General features: G+C 42.7%; 1 protein-coding gene across 1 annotated transcript in view; it reads left to right on the top strand.

The window, feature by feature from the left end:
• The first annotated feature begins 2,305 nt into the window (after positions 1 to 2,305).
• The window catches only part of st13 (ST13 Hsp70 interacting protein), a 39,648-nt gene continuing 19,887 nt past the window's right edge, over positions 2,306 to 22,066 (top strand). Inside the window, exons 1-7 of the mRNA XM_048617716.1 lie at positions 2,306 to 2,392; positions 6,569 to 6,626; positions 11,539 to 11,611; positions 13,021 to 13,091; positions 14,522 to 14,588; positions 15,935 to 16,019; positions 18,572 to 18,682. Coding sequence (XP_048473673.1) covers positions 6,570 to 6,626; positions 11,539 to 11,611; positions 13,021 to 13,091; positions 14,522 to 14,588; positions 15,935 to 16,019; positions 18,572 to 18,682 — 464 coding nt within the window. The 5' untranslated portion in view covers positions 2,306 to 2,392; position 6,569. The remainder of the gene's footprint in view (positions 2,393 to 6,568; positions 6,627 to 11,538; positions 11,612 to 13,020; positions 13,092 to 14,521; positions 14,589 to 15,934; positions 16,020 to 18,571; positions 18,683 to 22,066) is intronic.

The raw sequence follows: 22,066 nt of genomic DNA, 5'->3' as shown, positions 1-22,066 counted from the left end.
TGTGTGTGTGTGTGTGTGGTGCGCTGTGTGTGTGTGTGTGTGTGTGTGTGGTGCGCTGTGTGTGTGTGTGTGTGTGTGTGTGTGGTGCGCTGTGTCTCCCCCACAGTGTGAAGTGAGTGTACGCATGCTTGTGTTGTTGGGGGCGGGGGGGGGGCACGCGAGTGAAGTGCTTGCGTGCTGAGTGAGTGTGTGCATGTGACGGTAGGGGGCTGATGGTCAGAGGGAGGTGGAGGAACACCTAGGTAGGAGATGGGATGAGTTGAAGGCAACGAGGGGAGAAGATGGGGATGGTTAGGTGTAGAATACGTTCAGAACACAGTTCAAGAGCTGAGGGAAAAAAAAATCTGCAAGAATCGTGATTTGATCCTCTTTCAGCTTCTTCTACTACCAGGAATTGATTTTATACCAGGATTATATTATCAAAGTAGAATTCAACAATTTCTTTGTGCTTTTGAGCTCCACCAATAAATCTTAAAATTTCACAGTATTTGCTCCATATGCAGCACCAACCCCCATGTAACTGGAGCCTCCAGGCATTTTCGGAATTTGTGCACACAGTGGGTGTGTCGCAGCTAATACCAACCAACCTTGGCTGCATGGTGGATTGGATAATTATTTGTCTGCTTTTGTACAGTGGAGTCTGGGTTTCAACAAACAAAAGCCATACAGTAAAACAGCAACAGGTTCCATTCATTTCAGACATGTGGGCCCTGTGCATTGTGATACACACTCTGTCCATCTGAAACCACATTATATATCAGGGAAAAGAGACAACAAGGTGTAGAGCTGGATGAACGCAGCAGGCAATGCAGCATCAGAGGAGCAGGAACGCTTACGTTTTGGGTCTGGACCCTTCTTCAGAAATGGAGGAGGGGAAGGGGATTCTGAAATAAATAGAGAGAGAGGGGGAGGCAGATGGAAGATGGATAAAGGAGCAGATAGGTGGAGAGGAGATGGACAGGTCAAGGAGGTGGGGATGGAGCCAGTAAAGGTGAGTGTAGGTGGGGAGTTAGGGTGATGGTTGGTCAGTCAAGGGAAGACGGACAGCTCAAGGAGGTGGGGATGAGGCTGGTAGGTAGGAGGTGAGGGTAGGGGTTGAGGTGGGAGGAGTGGATAGGTGGGAGAAAGGACGGACAGGTTAGGGAAGCAGGGACAAGCTGGGCTGGTTTTGGGGTGCGGTCAGGGGAGGGAAGATTTTGAAGCTTGTGAAGTCCACATTGATACCATATATCAGGGAAGTGTGGTTCAACAATTTCGTAGTCTTTTTTGTTTGAAAAAGCGATGATTGAAAGGCAATATTCAAGATGATGGAAGTATTGGATGTTTCCACTTGTGCTTAGGACCAGAATTGCCCATAAAATCTAAAAGTTACTAAGAAATTCAATATGGGATTCTGAAGAAACCTTTCAATGTGAGTGGCAAGAATGTGGAATTTGTGACTAAGTGGAGTTGTTTAGGTGAAGAGCATGCAGAAGGAAAGCTAGATAACACACGAAGGATAAAGGAATAGAAAGGTATGTTGATTGGATTTGAGGTGGATTGTGTGCAATGTAAGTACAAGCAATAATCTGTTGGACTGAACGGTAGTTTCCATAGTGGATAATATTGTGAAGCTCTTGGGAGAAGGTAGAAAACAGAAATTAGGCCAATTATTTTGGCAAACCTGTAAAATATGCCATTCGCTACTTCAGGTGATTGAAACTGGTTGAGAAAAGATCACGTTAGCCTGACCTAAGATAGCTTTCATATCAGTAACATGTCTGACTCACTTTCCTGGAAATATTAGTGACCTCAGCTCAATAAACTTGAATCGAATCATTGAGTTAATGCTGCTTTGAAGCATACTGGCTTGGCCTTAAAGAGCTATCTGCATAACTAACAGGTTTTGAGCTAGAAATCAATGTTGCACTCGTCTTCTGCACCTTTTCCAAAGCCTGCATCCATGTGAGGGCATCAAGGCTGAGGAGGCGGCTTAATGAAGCCTAATCTAGGTTTTTACATAGCATAAAATGGTATCCTTTGTTTTGTAATGAATTGCCCTGTGTGCTTAGCCTGTTTGCTTCAGATTCATGGTATTAACTGTGGCCCTTTAGAGGCAGATGCATTGTATTACCAGAACTACTACTTTCACTACAAGTTCAGTCCTGTCACCTCTGGGGTATATGTATATTTATCATTATGCTAACCCATGTGTTACTGATTTGACCATTTTATTCCAAATATGAATCCATTCCCCAACACGTTGAATCTTGCATTGCTAAAAATACATTTTGTCAAAGTCTCTAACTAGCACGCATCAGGGCAATTTACAAGAATATCGGATGAAAGGGAAAACTAACATTTACAGTGTCTGAGAGGAGAAGGCAGATTGATTGGAGAAAAGAAAAAAAAGGTAAGGGTGTTGCCACAGAAAATCCCCCAGTTAATGATATGATTTTGTTTAAACTTTAGCCTGCGTTGCCTTCGGTCAAGGCATTGCCCTGAGAAATGAGCCAACAAACAATTGCCACCTAATTTTTTGAGTTGAAAGTCCTTTTGCATTTCTTAAATCCTTGCAAATTGGCCTGATGGGTGAAGGATGAAAATTTTGCCAAAAATTTATGTTTTTGGCATTACACAAGTTCTGTACTACCAGATGCTGAGATCTGTTTGTAGTTGAACTGCTTCTACAGTCCCAGCACTTGGGAATGTCTGCCAGCTGGTAATCATATGCGTAATACTTGCATCTAGATCATTAATGGATGAAGAGCAAGCAACTCGTGATGGGGCTCCGAACAGATCCAGATCTGTTAACTACTTGCTGCTCATGGCATTCAGCCAATTTTTCACTCCACATAGATACATTATTGTAAAATTTTAGAAAGTCAAGATTTTTTCATGTTCTGGAGTTCTCAAATCTCCGCCCTGATCTCTGTTGAACCCTGGATTTCTTTAGTTCTGTTGTTTGATGTCTACTGCCTTTACTTGGACTTCTGTAAGCCTCTACTCTTGCTCCTCCTTAAATGGCTCCTTAAAGCCCACTTCATTAACCCAACTTTGCTCTTCCTGTCCTAATATCTCCTTACCTGGAATCGTGTCAAGTTTTGTTTGATATAGCTCCTGTGAAGTTGGGCTGTTTTACTATGCTAAGGTTACTATATAAAATAGCAGCTCTTGTGATTTAACTTCATTTTTTTTTCCAGACAATCAGTGTAGACCATCTTTTCGTAGGGTGCCAGCTTTGATGGCAGGGTTAGCATTTGTCACCTATTCGTAATTGCCTTCAGGGTGCTGGTTAACTGCTGTTTAGATCTGCTGTAGATACACTCATAGTGCTGCTACAAAAGGAGTCCCAGGATTTCAACTCAGTGACTGAAGGAATGATGACTTTGTTCCAAATTGCATTGATGTATGACTGGGAAAGGAACTTGCAGTTGCTGGTCCCAGTCACCATCTGTTATTGCAGTTCTAGGCATTAGAGGTCATGGTTTCGCAAGATGCTATTGAAGTGAGTTCCAGCAATGCATCTTTGTTAATGGATTCTGGTGGCACTGAAATTCTGTCCTTTAGTCTCTCCACTTCTTGCTTTTTAAGGTGATCTTGAAAGCCTACTTCTTCAGTCAAACTTTGGTCATCTCCCTATGCTTACATAGGGTCATACAGCATGGAAACAGACCCTTTGGCCCATCTGAGATTAGAAGGTATAGAGCTGGTTGAACACAGCAGGCCAAGCAGCATCAGAGGAGCAGGAAAACAAGGGTCCAGACCTGAAACGTCAGCCTTCCTGCTCCTCAGATGCTGCTTGGCCTGCTGTGTTCATCCAGCTCTACACCTTGTTATCTCAGATTCTCCAGCATCGGCAGTTCCTAATATCTTCGGTTCACCTCATTTGCGTCATCCAGATATCCCACTCTGACATAGTCCCATTTGCCAGTATTTGGCACATGTCCCTCTAAATCCTTCCAATCCATATACCCATCCTTTTAAATGTTGTAACTATCAGGTTAATTTTGACTAATTAACATTTCTATGAGCATTGTGGGATGTTCTGTTACATAAAATGACTGTGTAAATGCAGATTGTTGTAATTATCTATTTTAAGCAGAGATAAACTATTCCAAGTGATTTAACCAGGGTTTGCTTTCTTCCAAAATGAACTTGTAGTTGATCGTGTAGGGAGTGTGTATTCAGGAGCTAGGGTCTGTATTCTCTAGAGGGCTTGACTTATTCATAGAAACATAAAATAGAAGCATAGAACATAGAACATTACAGCGCAGTACAGGCCCTTCGGCCCTCGATGTTGCGCCGACCCGTGAAACCAATCTGAAGCCCATCTAACCTAAACTATTCCATTATCATCCATATGTTTATCCAATGACCGTTTAAATGCCCTTAAAGTGGGCGAGTCTACTATTTTTGCAGGCAGGGCATTCCACGCCCTTACTACTCTCTGAGTAAAGAACCTACCTCTGACATCTGTCCTATATCTATCACCCCTCAATTTAAAGCTATGTCCCCTCGTGCTAGCCATCACCATCCGAGGAAAAAGGCTCCCACTGTCCACCCTATCTAATCCTCTGATCATCTTGTATGTCTCTATCAAGTCACCTCTTAACCTTCTTCTCTCTAACGAAAACAGCCTCAAGACCCTCAGCCTTTCCTCATAAGACCTTCCCTCCATACCAGGCAACATCCTGGTAAATCTCCTCTGCACCTTTTCCAATGCTTCCACATCCTTCCTATAATGCGGTGACCAGAACTGTACGCAATACTCCAAATGCGGCCGCACCAGAGTTTTGTACAGCTGCAATGTGACCTCATGGCTCCGAAACTCAATCCCTCGACCAATAAAACCTAACATACTGTACGCCTTCTTAACAACACTATCAACCTGGGTGGCAACTTTCAGTGATCTATGCACATGGACACCGAGATCTTTCTGCTCATCCAGGAGTGGCCCATCTAGCCTTTATACTCAGTCCGTCACTCAATGTGATCATTGTCTTAATGCCATATTCCTGCTCTGTCCCCACATCCCTTTCGGGAATTCTGTCTTTGTCTGTCTTAAATTTATTCAGTGAATTTGCCTCCATAGCCTTCTGTAGTAAAGAATTCCACAAGTTCACGACTGAGTGAAGAAATTTCTCTTCCTCTCAGACTGAAATGGTCTACTACATATGCTGAGAAGATGATTCCGTGTTCTAAATGGGAAACATCATGCCTGCAACCAGTCTATTTAGCTCAATCAGGATTTTATACTTTTTCATATGGACGCTTCTCATTCTTCTAAACTCAGTGAATTTGTGCCCTGTCAACCCAATCCCTTGTCATACAACAAATCTGAAACATCAGAAATCCTTAGGTCGCTGGTTCGTTTCCGGCTCGAAGGAGGTTACTTTTGTGTAGCCCCAGTGGCCTAATGGATAAGGCACTGGCCTCCTAAGCCAGGGATTGTGGGTTCGAGTCTTATCTGGGGTGTGTCGAATTTATTTGGAGCAGCACGGTGGCCCAGTGGTTAGCACTGCTGCCTCACGGCGTCAGGGACCCGGATTCGATTCCACCCTTGGACGACTGTCTGTGTGGAGTTTGCATGTTTTCCCCGTGTCTGCATGGGTTTCCTCCTGGTGCTCTGGTTTCCTCCCACAGTCCAAAGATGTGCAGGCTAGCTGGATTGGCCATGGAAAATTGCCTGTAGTGTTGAGGTGTAGATTAGGTGGCTTGTAGGGGGAGGGGGATGGATCTGGGTGGGATGCTCTGTGGATCAGTGTGGACTTGTTGGGCCAAAGGAGCTGTTTCCACACTGTAGGGATTCTATGATTCTATGAAATCACTCTGGTGAATCTTCACTGTATTCTGTCTATGGCAAGAATATCTTTTCTTTGTTAAAAAGAGCAAAGCTACACACCATGCTCCAGGTATGGTCACACCAAAGCTGCAAAAAGATTTCCTTGCTCCTGTACCCAAGCTCTCTTGTAATGAAGGCCATCAGTCCTCCTAACTGTTTGCTCCTGCCTACTTGCTTTCAATGACCAGTGTAGAAAGACACTGAGATCCCTTTGTATGTCAATCTTTCACAGTCTATCACCGTTTAGATAATACTTTACAACTGTTTTCATACCAAAGTGGAAAACCTAACAATTATTCACTTTATGCTGCATCTGCCATGTATTTGCCCACACATGCAACTTGCGTAAGTTGCCCAGAAGCTTCTTCATGTCTTCCTTGCCACTCATTCCCACCTACAGTAGAAGATTAGAAACAATGGCTTTCAGAGCTAAGACAAATTGCCAGACATTACAAGCAGCATGCCCTTTGAAAATGTGGAAATAAAAAGCAGCCTGGCCCTTTGTGGTGTTTGAAACATCTTTCATTTGCATTCTGATGCCTGTCGTCCATCCCCTGTGCCCATGGAACTTGGTGTCACTGACAGCACTCTTGAGTCCTTGATGCACTCTCAGACAACCACTTTAACACGATAAGGATTGTTAGACTCATTCACATGTTTGCTCAGCAGTGACTCAGCTGTCTATGACTAGTAGTTTGGTGACTATTAGATTTTCTAAAATTACAGCTCTGCTTTTTCTTACAGTATGGGAGCAGCCATCCCACCAGCAGCAGAACACCCGAAATTTCCGGAGTCGTCAAAGGTAAACCATTGGGCTATACCATGTTGTCGTCAGCATCAGTTGAACCAATTCGGGTGATCTGGATGTAATTCTCCAATAAGAATATCTCTCTGAATTTTTTCCCATCCTCACATTGATCTGAACTGCCTGCTTTGCTTTTGTCCATCTCGGAAAGTCACATCGTTTTGGGTGGATGGAGAGTATTGTCTAAGGTTTTGGCATAGATTTGTAGCTCGGGTTGTGGGTGTTGACGGTGGTTGGCTCGCCGAGCTGGTTTGTTGTTCCGCAGACGTTTTGTTACCATGTTGGGTAACATCATCAGTGCAGCCTCCGATGAAGCGTCGCTGTGTTCTCCCCCTGGTTTTTGAACTGGATTGCCTCACTTCCGGTTTTCCTTCATAGTGGAGTGTATATGGGGTCGGGTTCTATGTGTTTATTAATGGCTTGCTTCCTGGAGTGCCAGGCTTCTAGGAATTCCCGTGCCTGTCTCTGCTTAGCTTGTCCCAGGATTTTGGTGTTGTCCCAGTCGAATTGGTGGTTCTCCTTATCCATGTGGATTGAGATGAGTGAGCATTGGTCGTGTCTTTTTGTAGCCAGTTGATGCTCGTCTACCCTTGTTGTTAGTTTCCTTCCTGTTTGTTCGATGTAGTGTTTCTCATGGTCCCTGCAGGTGATCTTATAGATGATATTGGTCCTGTCCATAGCGAGGGGTGGATCTTTAGCTTGGGTGAGCAGCTGTCGTAGGGTTGATGTGGGCTTGTGTGCCACTCTGATGCCCAGCGGTCATAGGAGTCTTGTGGTTAGTTCCGATGTGTTCCTGATGTAGGGTAGTGTGATGAGTGTGTCGGGCCGTGTAGTATCTTCCTGATATTGTTCATGTAGGCATCTTCTGACCCAGTTTTTTGGTTATCCATTATCCTTGAAAACCTGGAAGAGGTATTCTTCTTCCTCTTGGCGTAGTTCTGTGTTGCTGCAGTGTGTTCTTGCCCGTTTAAATAGTGTTCGCATGCAGCTTCGTTTGTGTGTGCGGGGATGGTTACTGTTGAAGTTCAGCACCTGGTCGGTGTGTGTGGCTTTTCTGTGTACTTTCGTTTGGAGATCTCCATTTGTCTTGCGCTCTACCATGACGTCCAGGAATGGGAGCTGTTTGTTCTTCTCCTCCTCTCTGGTGAATTTTATTCCGGTGAGGGTGTTGTTTATAAGGTTGTGTGTCTCCTCTAGTTTGGTCCGTTTCATGATGACAAAGGTGTCGTCCACGTAGCGTATCCATAGTTTTGGTTGGATTAGCAGGACTGTCCTTTCTAGTCTTTGCATCACTGCCTCTGCTATGAGTCCGGAGATCATACCACGAGCAAGGGAAACAATGGCAGCACTACTGGAACAAGAGCAAGACCCCAGAGAAACCATCTCCACAAACAACATGCTCAAACTACTGGACCTATGCCTCACCACCCACTTCACTTTCAATGGCCAAACATACGAACAAATCAGTGGGACACCCATGGGATCACCTATCTCCGGACTCATAGCAGAGGCAGTAATGCAAAGACTTAAAAGGGCGGCCCTTCCGCTAATCCAACCAAAACTATGGATACGCTACGTGGACACCGCTTTTGTCATCATTAAACGGACCAAACTAGAGGAGAGACACAACCTTATATACAACACCCTCACCGGAATAAAATTCACCAGAGAGGAGGAGAAGAACAAACAGCTCCCATTCCTGGACTTCATGATAGAATGCAAGACAAACGGAGATCTCCAAACGAAAGTACACAGAAAAGCCACACACACGGACCAGGTACTAACTTCAACAGTAACCATCCCCGCACACACAAACGAAGCTTCATGCGAACACTTTAAACGGGCAACAACATACTGCAGCAACACAGAACTACACCAAGAGGAAGAAGAATACCTCTTCCAGGTTTTCAAGGATAATGGATATCCAAAAAACTGGGTCAGAAGATTCCTACATGAACAACTACACGCCCTGACACACTCCTCACGCTACCCTACATCAGGGACACATCGGAACTAACCACAAGACTCCTACGACCGCTGGGTATCAGAGTGGCACACAAGCCCACATCAACCCTATGACAGCTGCTCACCCAAACTAAGGATCCACTCCTCGCCATGGACAGGACCAATATCATCTATAAGATCACCTGCAGAGACCATGAGAAACACTACATTGGACAAACAGGAAGGAAACTAACAACAAGGGTAGACGAGCACCAACTGGCTACAAAAAGACACGACCAATGCTCACTCATCTCAATCCACATGGATAAGGAGAACCACCAATTCGACTGGGACAACACCAAAATCCTGGGACAAGCTAAGCAGAGACAGGCACGGGAATTCCTAGAAGCTTGGCACTCCATGAAGCAAGCCATTAATAAACACTTAGAACTCGACCCCATATACACTCCACTATGAAGGAAAACCGGAAGTGAGGCAATCCAGCTCAACGGACTCGAGAGTTTAAAAACCAGGTGGGAAAACACACCGATGCTTCATCGGAGGCTGCACTGATGATGTTATCCAGCATGGTAACGAAACGTCTGCGGAACAACAAACCAGCTCGGCGAGCCAACCAACCTTAATGTAGAGTATTGATTCATTGATGTGCACGGACAAGCCAGATGAATCTTTGTAATGATTCCAGGAGAGACAGGAGCATAAGCAGGCCATTTTAGCTGGTGGATTCTGCTCCACCATTCAATGGGTTCATGTTTGATTTGATAATCCTCAACTCCACTGTTTTTCCCTTTTCCTCATGCCCTTTGATTCCCTTAATGATTAAAAGCCTACTGACCTCAGCCTTGCAGAGTCTATCAGCCTATGCAGTACAGAATGCCACTGATTCACTATTCTGAGAGAAGAAATTCCTCCTTATTTTTCTCCTAACTTGGTAACTCCTGACTGAGATTATGCCCTGTGGTCCTGGACTCTCCCACAAGGGAAGCAGTTTGTCCAAATCTACCCTGTCAAGACCCCTAAGAAATTTAAATGTTTCCATAAGATTACTTCTCATTATTCTTAACTCCAATGAGTACAAGATCAACTTTCTTGAATGCTCTCATAAGAAAATCACTCCATACTTGGGATCAACTGAATGAACCTTCTCTGGGCTACTTCCTATGCCCGTACATATTCCCTCAGCTAATTGAATAGAAGCTTTCCGGTGTTGCAGGTGTGGTCTGACTAGTGCCTTGTACAGCTTTTGCAAGATTTCCTTTGTTTTTTTAACTCCAGCCCCTTTGAAATAATGGCTGTCATTCCATTTGGCTTCCCTAATACCCTCTGATATTGAATACTAATTTGTTGTGATTCATTCATGAGGAATCTCAAATCCCTCTTTCTGCAGTCTTTTTCTCTACTTCAATAAAATTCAGCCTCTCTATTCTTTTTGCAAAAGTGCAAAACCTCACATTTTCCCACATTATATGCATCTGCAAAGTCTTTGCTTGCACACTTGTCTAAATTCCTCCATGAACTCTGTCATCCTCAACATTTGCCTTCCCACCTATTTTTGGCATCTGCAAACTTGGCATTCGTACGTTCACATTCCTCATCTGGTCATGAATGTATTCTGTAAATAGTTGTGATCCCTGCATTGATTGCTGTGGTACTCCACTAGTTACAGGTTGCCATCCTAACTGTTTGCTCCTGCCTACTTGTCAATTAAACTGTTTTCTTTTAGTTGACCAATCCTCTGTCCATGCTAATATGCTCCCTCCAACACCATGGGCTGTATTGATTCCTGCCCACCGTTCTTCATAAGAGCTATCTGGTGCCTGGGGCGGCTCCTGCGCAGAATATAGAAGCTGCCTGTAAAATTTGACACATTGTTTTAGGGGGAAGGGAAGGAATAAGAATGTAAACTGTATAGTCTAAACTGGTTGATATTGGTGGCTGGTCAAACAATGGATCTCATTTCATCGAGACCAAACAGCTGTCTCTCAGCTGATGTTTATTGGATCAGTTGCCCTTTTTGTCTGATGTTTTCTTGCATTCTTTTATAATCTGTATCTTGTGCATTGTTTGTGTAACAGTTAGTACTGCAAATGATTTTTCTATATCTATGCAAAACTCCCAATTAACAGGGTTTTCTGGGGATAATGGAATAATCCTCAAGCACCGTGCTTATTGTAAACTCATACCAGCACCAAAAGTGGTCTGTATCTTTGAAAAATCTAAGCACTGTCCCACTTTTCCTCATACTTATCTTCCGTTTCAGATACATTTACATATTGAAAGTTATTTGGGCTTCACTGAGGGGTCTGTTGGCATAGTGGTAATAACACTAGTCAAGTAATCCAGAGGCTTGGAGTAATGTTTTGGGGGCAGGGTTCAAATCCCACTATGGTGGAATTTAAATTCTATTAATAAACATAGAATTGGGAGTTAGTCTTAGTAACAGTGACTGTTACTATCGTTATAAAAACCCATCTGGTTCACTAATGGAAGGAAATCTGCCATCCTTATCTGCTGTGGCCTACCTGTGACTCTACACCCAAAGTGATTGACTCTTGTATATTACCAAGATATATGCATCCTAATCTTGCTACATAACCTTTTTATTTCCCTTAATTCTTTAACAGGATGTGTGCATTGCTGATGAGGCCGGCAACATGCCCATCTCTAACTGCCTTTGACCTTTGGCTTGATGGCCATTTCAGAGGATGAGAATCAAACTTGAAGCTTCTAGCTGGGGAAGCTAATGTTGTGGCACAAGATCTACAGTTGTGTCCACTTTACTGTTCACTAATTCTGACATGTACTTGGTATTGGGTGCCAAAAGTGAGACATTTCGTTCCTCAAGCGTGTCATAGGTTTCCTAGGGGCTTGGTGCGTGTGTGTGTGTCTGTGTCTGCAATATGGGCCGACTAAAACGAAAACCAATTAATTTGCATTTCTACAGAAAGCAAACACAGAAGAGAAGGCACCGGCTCCATCTCCAGAGCCATCTTCTGAGAGTGAAGAGAGCGAGCTAGGTGAGCGCAGAGAATTTATTGTAACTTGTCGTGGTTATTATAATACAACTTCCGGTAATGTGCTTATTGTAAAGGACAAGTAGGGATAAAGTAACAATCTAATTTCACAAAATGTTATTTGGGACTTGCGTGGTCTGAATATCTAGTCTCTTGCAGAAGTGAATATGATAAAGGATGTGGAATAGTGTTCAAAATACATGGGGGTGGCAGGCAGATCCATCCCGGAAATCAACCAATAAAATCTACTTTTGGGCTATCCGATCAGAAAAGCTATCCCCATAAATAAAAGAAGAAAATAGTGGGTCGCATCTCCAATCACAAATTATCCCTCTTGTGTGTTTGTTGTTAATAGGCTCATAGGAAGCCTATTACCACATAAGTGTCGCAATGAACCCATGAGCAGCAGCAAACAGCCTGTAGTTAGAGTAATGAGTAAGTGGCAACAGTCAAAAAAAGCCAGAGAAAGCAGGGGTGGAATGGGGATAGAGACTCCGGAGTGAGTTGGGCGCGGGAGTGTGAGGCTGCAAAATTGAGGTGAGGAACTTTAATTGGGGAAAGAAGGGCTACAAAGGGCGAAGAGGTACTGCAAAGGTTGGTAAGGAGGGAGGAACTGGAAAGGAAAGAAACCACTTGTAAGCATTTTGCAAAAGAGCACTGTCCTATTTGGGAACAGGAAGATTTGAGATCATTAATTCTTTGAAATTATTGTGGAGTCTCTAGATTCAAGCCCTCGAGTTTGTACTACTATATGGGAGAAAATGTAAATGCAATTGTGGTGAAAACTGTTGATTTTCAGTCTAATCATACAGTTTCTTTTTGTAAAGATTTGTATTTGTGTTATGGCATCAGTGTCTTACAAACGATGAATTACTTGAGGTGCAGTGACTGTTGGAGACCAACACGTAACTGTTTGGCTGTGACTTCAGTCTGTTGGAAGTGTGTTTAGGGTGATGGCTTTTTGTATGTGGAGGTGTCTTCCTTTTAAGTATTTGTTGCTAACTTGCGCATATTGTCTGGTGCTGATTTAAATACTGTGTCCAGGCAATCAAAGCCACAACGCAAGGAAAATATTGTTTAGTGGATTAGTGATGATTATTGAGGATGAATTCTTTTGCTTCTTTGAGTCTAAATCCACTATAAATCGACACACATACAGCTGTATTGTTACTATGTGATTGCATCACCAAATGAAGCAGTTTTGAGACTGAGAAAAGAGCCCCTGCGCATCAGAAAGTTGCCGTTGGGATCCCTCTGGTGGGTGGTGGTGGAGTATGTATTATGAGCCCTGACATGGAGCAGATTGGAAAAGATACACTCTAGTACAATAGTGAATCAGATCTCTTAATACACATTGCACTCATCTGGTTTCAGATATGTTTCTATTAATGAGCATGTGGCTTGTTCTCCAGAGATTGATAAGGAAGGTGTGATTGAGCCAGATATTGATGAACCCCAGGAAATGGGAGATGAAAGCCTTGAGGTAAATTTTTTTTTAGTCTATCATCCATACCTAAAGGTAGTGATATGTGTGCAAGAGCTTGTCAATGACCTGTACACATTTTGAATCCGCAAGCTCATTTTTAGGAAACATTATTGGGCTGCAATAAGAAATTCTGCATGATTTACAATTTCTACATTGGGCAAGGAAGTAGATTGTTCTTTTTTTAAAAAATAGATTGTGCTTAATAAAGTTAAAATGAATCTATGCGGACTGCCCTTGATTAACTTGTGAATTTTCAGATGCTTGCTAATATCGATCAACCTTGGTATTAAACCATAATTAAAGACGAGTGGGGAGGGGATTAAGTGTGAAGTTTATTTCTTCAAAACAAAATGTGGAGCTAGGAGTTGTTGTGAGGTGAATTTACAACCATAATTCTTTGCAGCTGTACCACTTGCCTCATGGAATAATTAGGTGTGTTGTCCCAGACCCCCCTCCATTCCATTCCTAACTGGCTAATGTGGCTTTGAAGGAGATCTCTGGTTTGCCTCTTGAAGATAATTGTGGGACAGCACCAAACAATGAAATTATTTAGAGATGAAAGAACTACAGATGCTGGAATCCAAGGTGGACAAACAGGAGGCTGGAAGAATGCAGCAAGCCAGGCAGCATCTGGAAGAAAGGAGAAGTCAATGTTTTCGGTATTACCCTTCTTCAGGACTGAAATTAATTAGCCTGGGGAATTTGCTGTACATCACCTAAATGTTTCAGGCATTGAATGAAATAAAGCAATACTAGGCCATATTTCCTTCAGTTGTCAAGTGCTGATGCTTCACAATGTTATTGTCCATCTCTACACCACCCCCCCTCCCCACTCTGCCTCAAAACACACTTGTTTTTGTACCTCTAATTCTCTTTCCTCGCCATCTAGATAGAACAGTCTTTCTTCATGTCAGGAAGAAGTCAGCATCACCCTGTCTTAATAAAAACTGAAAGAACTGCGCATGCTGTAAGTCAGGAACAAAACAGAAAGTTGCTGGAAAAGCTCAGCAGGTCTGGCAGCATCTGTGAAAGAAAAAACAGAGTTAATGTTTCGGGTCCATTCTGAGGAAGGGTCACTGGACCTGAAACGTTAACTCTGCTCTTTCCTTCCAGACCTGCTGAGCTTTTCCAACAACTTTGTTTTTGTTATCACCCTGTTTTGTTCCTGTCTGTAGTTCCATGAGCAAGTCAAGTTATCGGGGCTGTCGTTCTGTCAGCAGATAAACTTGTGCTTGGATTATGATTGCACAGATCCCCACAGCCATCTGGAGATTCACTTATTCGGTCTTTCTTCATGCTCGAAGATGGGCAATAACCTTTCAGCTGTAACAGTAGTAACTATCATTTTTAAAAAGGGCAGTTTTTGTTGTTGCTGTCACCTAACATTGTATTGTTCACTATCATTACTCAATGTTGTATTGCTTTAGGTTTCAGAGGAACTAATGGATCAAGCCAATGAAAAGAAAATGGAAGCTATTAATGCATTGAGTGAGGGTAGGTATAAATTGAAGCAAAGTTTTTTTGGTAGGGAAGGGTTCATGTTCAGCATTTGGAGAGTTTCAAGTTGTTTGGTTTTGTTTGATAAACTCTAAAGACCTCTATGTGTGTGTGTTTTGGGGAGCTGGCGGTGTTAGGTAGATTCTGGAGCTCCAGAAATGCTGGAGATTCCAGAAGTAGGGCTTGTAGTCGCAGGGCAGAGGATTGGCCAATTAGAAGAATTTCTGAGGGGAAATCTCTTCACTCAGAAGTTGGTGACTTTTTGCATTTCTCTGTCAAAGACTCCTATGGTTGTTTAGTCTATGAATATAATCAGGACTGAGATAGCAAGATATTTAGGCGCTAAGAGAATCCAAAGCTATTGGAAGGAGGTGGGAAGGTAGAATTGATTTGGAATTTCAAGTATGACCTATTTAAATGAGTGTAGGCTCAACATGATCACTTTCTGCTTTTTTAAAAGAATATGACGTGTACTTTTTTGTTCTTTGCAAGTAAATACATTGTGTCCATTGAAACAGAATGAGCTCTGTTGGGTCACTCCTCAACCATCACCTCTTTTTTTGAGATCCAGGTTATTCTTCCTTTTCTGCTGGGTATAACCTGAAGTTGTAGTATTGTCCCTGGAAAATGTTCTTAGAGCTTCTCTAGTACATGTTTCTTAAATGCTTCGCATCCACAGCTGTTACAGCTTTAATTCTCCCCCACAGGAAAGATGTTGTTAAACTTGAAAGGGTTCAGAAAAGATTTACAAGAATGTTGCTGGGGTTGGTGAGTTTGAGCGATAGGGACAGGCTGAATAGGTTGGAGCTATTTTCTCTGGAGCATCGAAGGTTGAGGGGTTGACCTTAAAGGTTTATAAAATCATGACTGGCATGGATAGGGTTAATAGCCAGGTCTTTTTCCCAGCGTAGGGGAGTCCAAAACTGAAGGGAATAGGTTTAAGGTAGGAGGGGCAAGATTTAAAAGGAACCTAAGGGGTAACTTATTCACGCAGAGGGTGGTGCATGTATGGAATGAGCTGCCAGAGGAAGTGGTGGAGGCTGGTACAATAACAAAAATTAAAAGGCATCTGGATGGGTACATGAATAGGTAGAGTTTAGGAGGATATGGGCTAAATGCTGGTAAATGGGACTAGGTTAATTTAGGATATCTGTCTGGCATGGACGAATTGGACCAAAGGGTTTGTTTCTGTGCTGAACAAGTCTGTCTGTAATTAACCTATTTGCAAAAAAAAGTTAGTTTTTTCATTGTGTATTGATAGAGATGGAAACCTCCTGGAAACTTTGATCCTTCATGTTTATAACACGTAAACTGTATCTAAGCTTTTTGGTTTCTTGCTACAGGAAACTTGGAAAAAGCTATTGGCCACTTTACAGAGGCTATTAAGTTGAATCCACGTCTGGCTGTTCTTTATGCTAAACGAGCCAGGTAAGGATGCTGAAATGGGGCTTTGCAAACGGGCCAATGTTTACAGTCTTCCACCAGTAATTTTTGAATAGAGGAACTGCAGAGATCAGTCAGGGCAGTAATTGCAATAAGGCATCACCTCAAGCCATAGGAAAGATTAAAAATGATGTTTCCTTGTGCTGTCTTTAGAGGTGCACATTAGAATCAATTGCATTACAGTCCCTGTCCTGCAGCGCTGGGTTGTTGAAATTATAAAATCAGTCCACTGTCTGAAACACTAAGAAGGAACATGTAAATTCTGTAAGAAAGCTGACTGTGGGACCAAAGGAGATGTGCAAATCTTGAATTTTCTGTTCTGGATTTTTAAAATTCATTCATGGGATGAGGGCGTCACTGGCCAGGCAGCATTTATTGCCCATCCCTAATAGCCCAGAGGACAGTTAAGAGTCAACCACATTACTGTGGGTCCGGAGTAACATGTAGGCCAGACCAGGTAAGGATGGACATTTGTGAACCAGATGGGTTTTTTCCAACAATCGACAATGGATTCACAGTCATCATTAGACTTTTACTTCCAGATATTTATTGAATTCAAATTTTACCATCTGCCATGGCGGGATTTGAACCCGGGTCCCCAGGGCATTACCTGGGTCTCTGGATTAATAATACAGCAATAATACCACTAGGCCATCACTTCCCTGCTGGCATTCAGTTCTTGCTCCTTTACCAAATATAAAGAAACATTGTCAATTGGCAGTCTCTGTCAGTATATTACAAAATGTCCTTTTGTATTGGCAGTCTGTGTAAAACAGGATTTTCCATCTTTTTTTTGCCTTTTATACTTTTGTGTGTTTCTAGAATAAAATGCTGAGAAGTATCATCCTTGAAGTGTCCCCTTAAACACTGCACAGTGGAGTGGGAGAAAAAATGTTTGAGATCCTATTTTTAAGGGATGGGTTCCTGGGCACTTGTCTGATGTAAGTTTGGAAACCTTTTGGTGATGTCGTCCTAATGCCAATCTGTTGGAAAAGTGCTGTTATTGGCCATTATAAATTAATTACTAGATTTTGGGGAAAGTGTTGAGCAAATGAATCTGAAATGTAAAGTAAAAGTACTGACTATGCACTCCAGCTTATCCAGTATTCTTTGCACACAGTAATGAATCAGGACATCTGAAAAGAGACTGACATTAAAACTTTTAGTACGCTGAGCCTTTGTTATTTTCAGTTAACTGAGTGGCCAGTTCCTGATGCAGAATGATGCCAATAGCCCAGTTCAGTTCCCATACTGTTCGATGTCATCGTGAAGGCCCCGCCTTCTCAGCTTCGCTCCCACCCCTTGTGTGAGGCATGATGACCCTTCGGCTAACCTCACTATCAGTCATCTCTAAGAGAGCCTGTGGTCCTCTGGGACTATGGTGACTTTCCCATGTTTAGCTACTTCATCACCACCTAGTTATTCACTGGGCTATTAGCTGTCCTAACAGATATAACCTTTCCATGTGCTTCTCACCTATTATCATTGCTTTTTGGTAATGAATATGTCTCTGCGCTAGCCGCAATTGAATTGAGCCATACTTTTGGTTTTACTTTGAACTGGCCACTAGATACATAATGGGCACCACGAATGATTGTACTTCTTTCCCCTGTATTATCCAAACCCCTTCTATCCATAACCAAGCTTAGGATAGATTTGAATACAAGCACTGTTGTTCCACAAATATTTACTGACCATATAACTTGGTCATTTACGTTTGACTTACGGTTAACCTGTGTTTGCTACCCCAACGCTTTACAAGATCTTGGATGGGACTTGACCCGTGTGTTCTCCTTATTTGGAGGGTTCCACAGCTCTAATTCAAAATCTGTGAATACTTTCTAATGCTATCAATGAACAGGTGTAGGCTCTTCAGCTGATTAGTTGATTTCTGTTTTGAACATGTTTGCTCAACGTTTGAGCTTCCACAACCCTCTGGGGTAGAGAATTCCAAAGATTTACCATCTTCTGAGTTAAAAAAGATTCTTTTTAATTTCAGTCTTAAATGTCCTAAATCCTTGTTGTGAGATTATGTTCCCTGGTTCTAGATGTACTAGCTAATTTCTGTTTCCTACTGACTTAGTGGTACTGTGTGAACCCGCACTCAGACGACTGGATGGAGGCTGTGCCCAAACTATGACATAGTCTTATTTTCACCTGATACCTAAAAGACACTTTCCAGTAGATGTCACTAGATAGCAATCTGGATCTGGAATTTATTTCCTTTTTCCCTTGTAGTTTGGGGGCCCAGGCTCATTGTAACATTCTACTGCAGTCTTTCCTGTGATTACCTCGTTTGACATGGGTTTGGCATTAGACATGAGGCCTTGTGATCAGTATATGTCCCTGTGTCTTCCCCCCAGCAGATCATTAGGGTGATACTAAATATTTATTTCTAGTGGAACAGTCAGCATAAGAGAATATTTCCTGTTTCAGACTGAATATTATCCTGTTCGTGCCTTTTTGAAAGCATGAGGCTACCTGTGTTTCACCCTTTTTCTTGTCATGTAGTAAGCAATACGCTTTTCTGTTTTCAGTGTCTATGTGAAAATGCAGAAACCTAATGCAGCTATTCGGGACTGTGACAAAGCCATCAGCATCAATCCTGACTCAGCACAGCCTTACAAGTGGAGGGGAAAAGCACACAGGTAAGGGTGGGAAGGGTGTGTTATGGCAATGAATTGTTAAAGGTAGGAGCTTGTTTAGAAACAACCAAAAAGGGTTACGAGTGCTGGAGGCATCTAAAGTGTTTTACGGCTGAGAAGTACTTTTGAGAGGTATTCATGTTCCATGTGCAAATGGAGCCCCCTATTAAATGTTATCTAGCGTCCTTCCAGAATATTAGTTTAAAATTTATCCTATTTTCCTCCCTTGTTCTGCATGACTCGGGTATGGAGTATGGTTAGAAGTGCAGCTTTTGGCCCATATGTACATTCAGGAGCCATGTATGAGGCAGTGAATATTGGTGAGTGAATATTAAGCTGAGTTATCCAGTGCCCACTTTACGTTAGACCATCAAGTCCTCCTGATTGCTGACCTGGATTAATATCTAATCCAGGCCAACAAACTGGCAATTCCTTCTTGTTTGAACTGCCGGGAAGGGCGCGAGGGGGAGTGCGAAGATGAAGCTCTTTGAGTTGTTTGGTGGGGTTCTAGTCAGTTACGTGGGTGACTGCTAAGGTTCTGCTGCAAATAGGACAAGATTGAGTTTTAAACGAGTTGCTGGCTCAGGACTTCCTCTCTATACATACTTTTCTACCTTTCATCTGCGTTTACTTTTGGAGGAGGCTGCTCCATTTTTTTTGTTTATTCCATGTGTAACATTCATGCATGAGCTTTTCCCAGACTTAGGCAACATCGAAACTCCTGAATGAACTACAATCTGATCTTCAGCTTCCAAAGGCAGTTTCAGTGAAAGTGGTTTAGTGTCTTATTGGGACAACATGAGATCATATACTACTGAGTTAAGTGAACTTATCCACTACTGACAGGTTTTGATAACGACTGAAACGTCAAGCTTGAGCTGGGACTTTCCTGGAGGCTAGTATGTTACTTCAGTTTTCTTTGTGGTGTACGGCCGAAGTTGTTGCATGCATTGGAAAACGAAGCCATGCTACATTGCCTGTCCAGCTCTGAACTGTCCACTGGTCATTGACAAATTGCAAAATTGTCTTTGGAGGCTTTAGTCTTTATATGGAGTCGTCTCAAGTTGAGCAGATTCCTGTCTATGCCATATGTGATTTTGTTGTGAGGATCAACATCATGGAAGGCGTCAGAGTGTGGTGGAGAAATAAACATAATGAGAGTTGGTTCTAGTATACAGCTCTGTTTAATTCCGTTATTAGCTCGGAATTGGTCAGAAGACTCCCCATCACCCAGGGTATATAAAACATGGATCTCTTATTGATTTCTGTGGGAAGCTGATCCCCTTCTCAGCTGACAATGTCAATCATCTTAGTCAAGTCAACAAAAGGCTAAGGCTACCTGTTCTGCTCTTGCTTTCCTGCTGGAGCTGTCAATTGCAAACACCATATTGGTGGTACCTCAAACCTTTCCTAAAATACATTGTCTCTCTCACAGTTGATCCTAGTTGAGACGCCATACTAGGTGGTTTGGAAGGATTCTGTATACAGTGGGCAGGGGTGAGAATTCATTACAATTATCCCAAGAATTTCTTTCCACCTGTTTGAGCAGGCACTTTCTGTAATCTTGCAGGATGGTTGCCTTGTTCTCAGACTGAAAGTGAGCTTCTTGATCAGGCATTGACCTCCAGCGATGTACTTCTCAGCTGTGATAACATGAGCTGTTTTCTTTACTCTTTCTCATTGGATGTGGACGTAACTAGCAAGACTGGTTTTTGTTACCCATTGATAATTGCCCTTGAGTGGAGCAGCTTGCTGGGCCATTTCAGAGGGCAGTTATGAATCAGTCACTGCTGTTATTTCCTTCCCTCATGACATTAGTGAACCAGATGGGTTTTTACAAAGATCATTGATAGTTTCATGGTTGCCATTACTGAAGCCAGCATGAAATCTAGATTTTATGAATTGAATTGAAATTTTATTAGGTGCCATGACAAGATTTGAACCTATGTCCCCAGTGCATTGATTAGCCTGGGCCTCTGAATTACTAATTAAGCAAGTGTTACTATGCCACAGTCAATGTATAAAGTTGCTGGCGCTTTGCCACAAGACAGGAGTTTGACTGCATTTGCTGTTTCTAATGAGAAAGTGTCACGTGAGAGATCAGTTGATAGCAACGTGTGGCAGTTTGTTGATTGTTTCATCATTAGCTGTAGGCTGATTTGAGGATGTGCTTGAAATACTCTGCCTATATTTTGAGAATTTGGGCTCTTTCTGTGAGCAGTGTTGACCTTTTTAGTGTGAGGATTGCTGATAAACTAGTAGAGTGAGAGCATCTTAGAATCTCTTCCAGTCTTTGTAGTCTGGATGTTCCAGAAGTTTGCCTGCTTCTGATTTGGTCAAGTGCTTTTCATATTGTGTTTGCACTGGACAGTTGCTTTGATCCCAGCTGGTGTTACTACTGGACAAGTCAGATTGCAGAATGAAATTTGGCTTGAAAGATCATTATATATTGTTTCTTTTTATCATGGCGATCTTTCACTGAAACCAAGGCACACAGGACTACAGTTTTTTTTTTAAATTCATTAACGGGATGAAGGCGTCACTGGCTAGACAGCATTTATTGCCCACACCTAATTGCCCAGAGGGCAGTTCAGATCCACCACATTGCTGTGGGTCTGGAGTCCCGTGTCGACCAGACCAGGTAAGGATGGCAGTTTCCTTCCCTAAAGGACATTAGCGAACTAGGTGGGTTTTTCTGATAATCAACAATGGATTGATGGTCATCATTAGATTCTTAATTCCAGATATTTTTATTGAATTCGAATACCATCATTTGCAGTGGCAGGATTTGAACCCATCTCCCCAGAATGTTATCTGGATCTCTGGATTAACAGTCCAGTGATAATACCACCAGGCCATCATCTTCCCCCGCCTTGTTTTAACAAAAGCAAGTTTATACCACAAATATAATTAAAATGAAACAAACTGAGCTATCCACTTCAAAAGATTTTGAAAAACAGCAAGACAAAATCCCAGAAATAGTAGGAACTGCCAATGCTAGAGAATCTGAGATAACAAGGTGTAGAGCTGGATGAACACAGCAGGCCGAGCAGGAAGGCTGACGTTTCGGGTCTGGACCCTTCTTCAGAAATGGGGGAGGGGAAAGGGATTCTGAAATAAATAGAGAGAGATGGGGAGGCGGATGGAAGATTGATAAAGGAGCAGATAGGTGGAGAGGAGGCAGACAGGTCAAAGAGGCAGGGATGGAGCCAGTAAAGTGAATGTAGGTGGGGAGTTGGGGTGGGGATAGGTCAGGTCAGGGAGGCGGGATGAGGCTGGTAGGTAGGAGGTGGGGGTGAGGCTTGAGATGGGAGGAGTGGATAGGTGGGAGGAAGGACGGACAGGTTAGGGAGGCAGGGACAAGCTGGGCTGGTGTTGGGATGCGGT

Source organism: Rhincodon typus, chromosome 37, assembly GCF_021869965.1.
Source record: "Rhincodon typus isolate 14 chromosome 37, sRhiTyp1.1, whole genome shotgun sequence".
NCBI classification, from domain to species: Eukaryota; Metazoa; Chordata; class Chondrichthyes; order Orectolobiformes; family Rhincodontidae; genus Rhincodon; species Rhincodon typus.
This window is presented reverse-complemented; position numbering and strand designations above follow the sequence as displayed.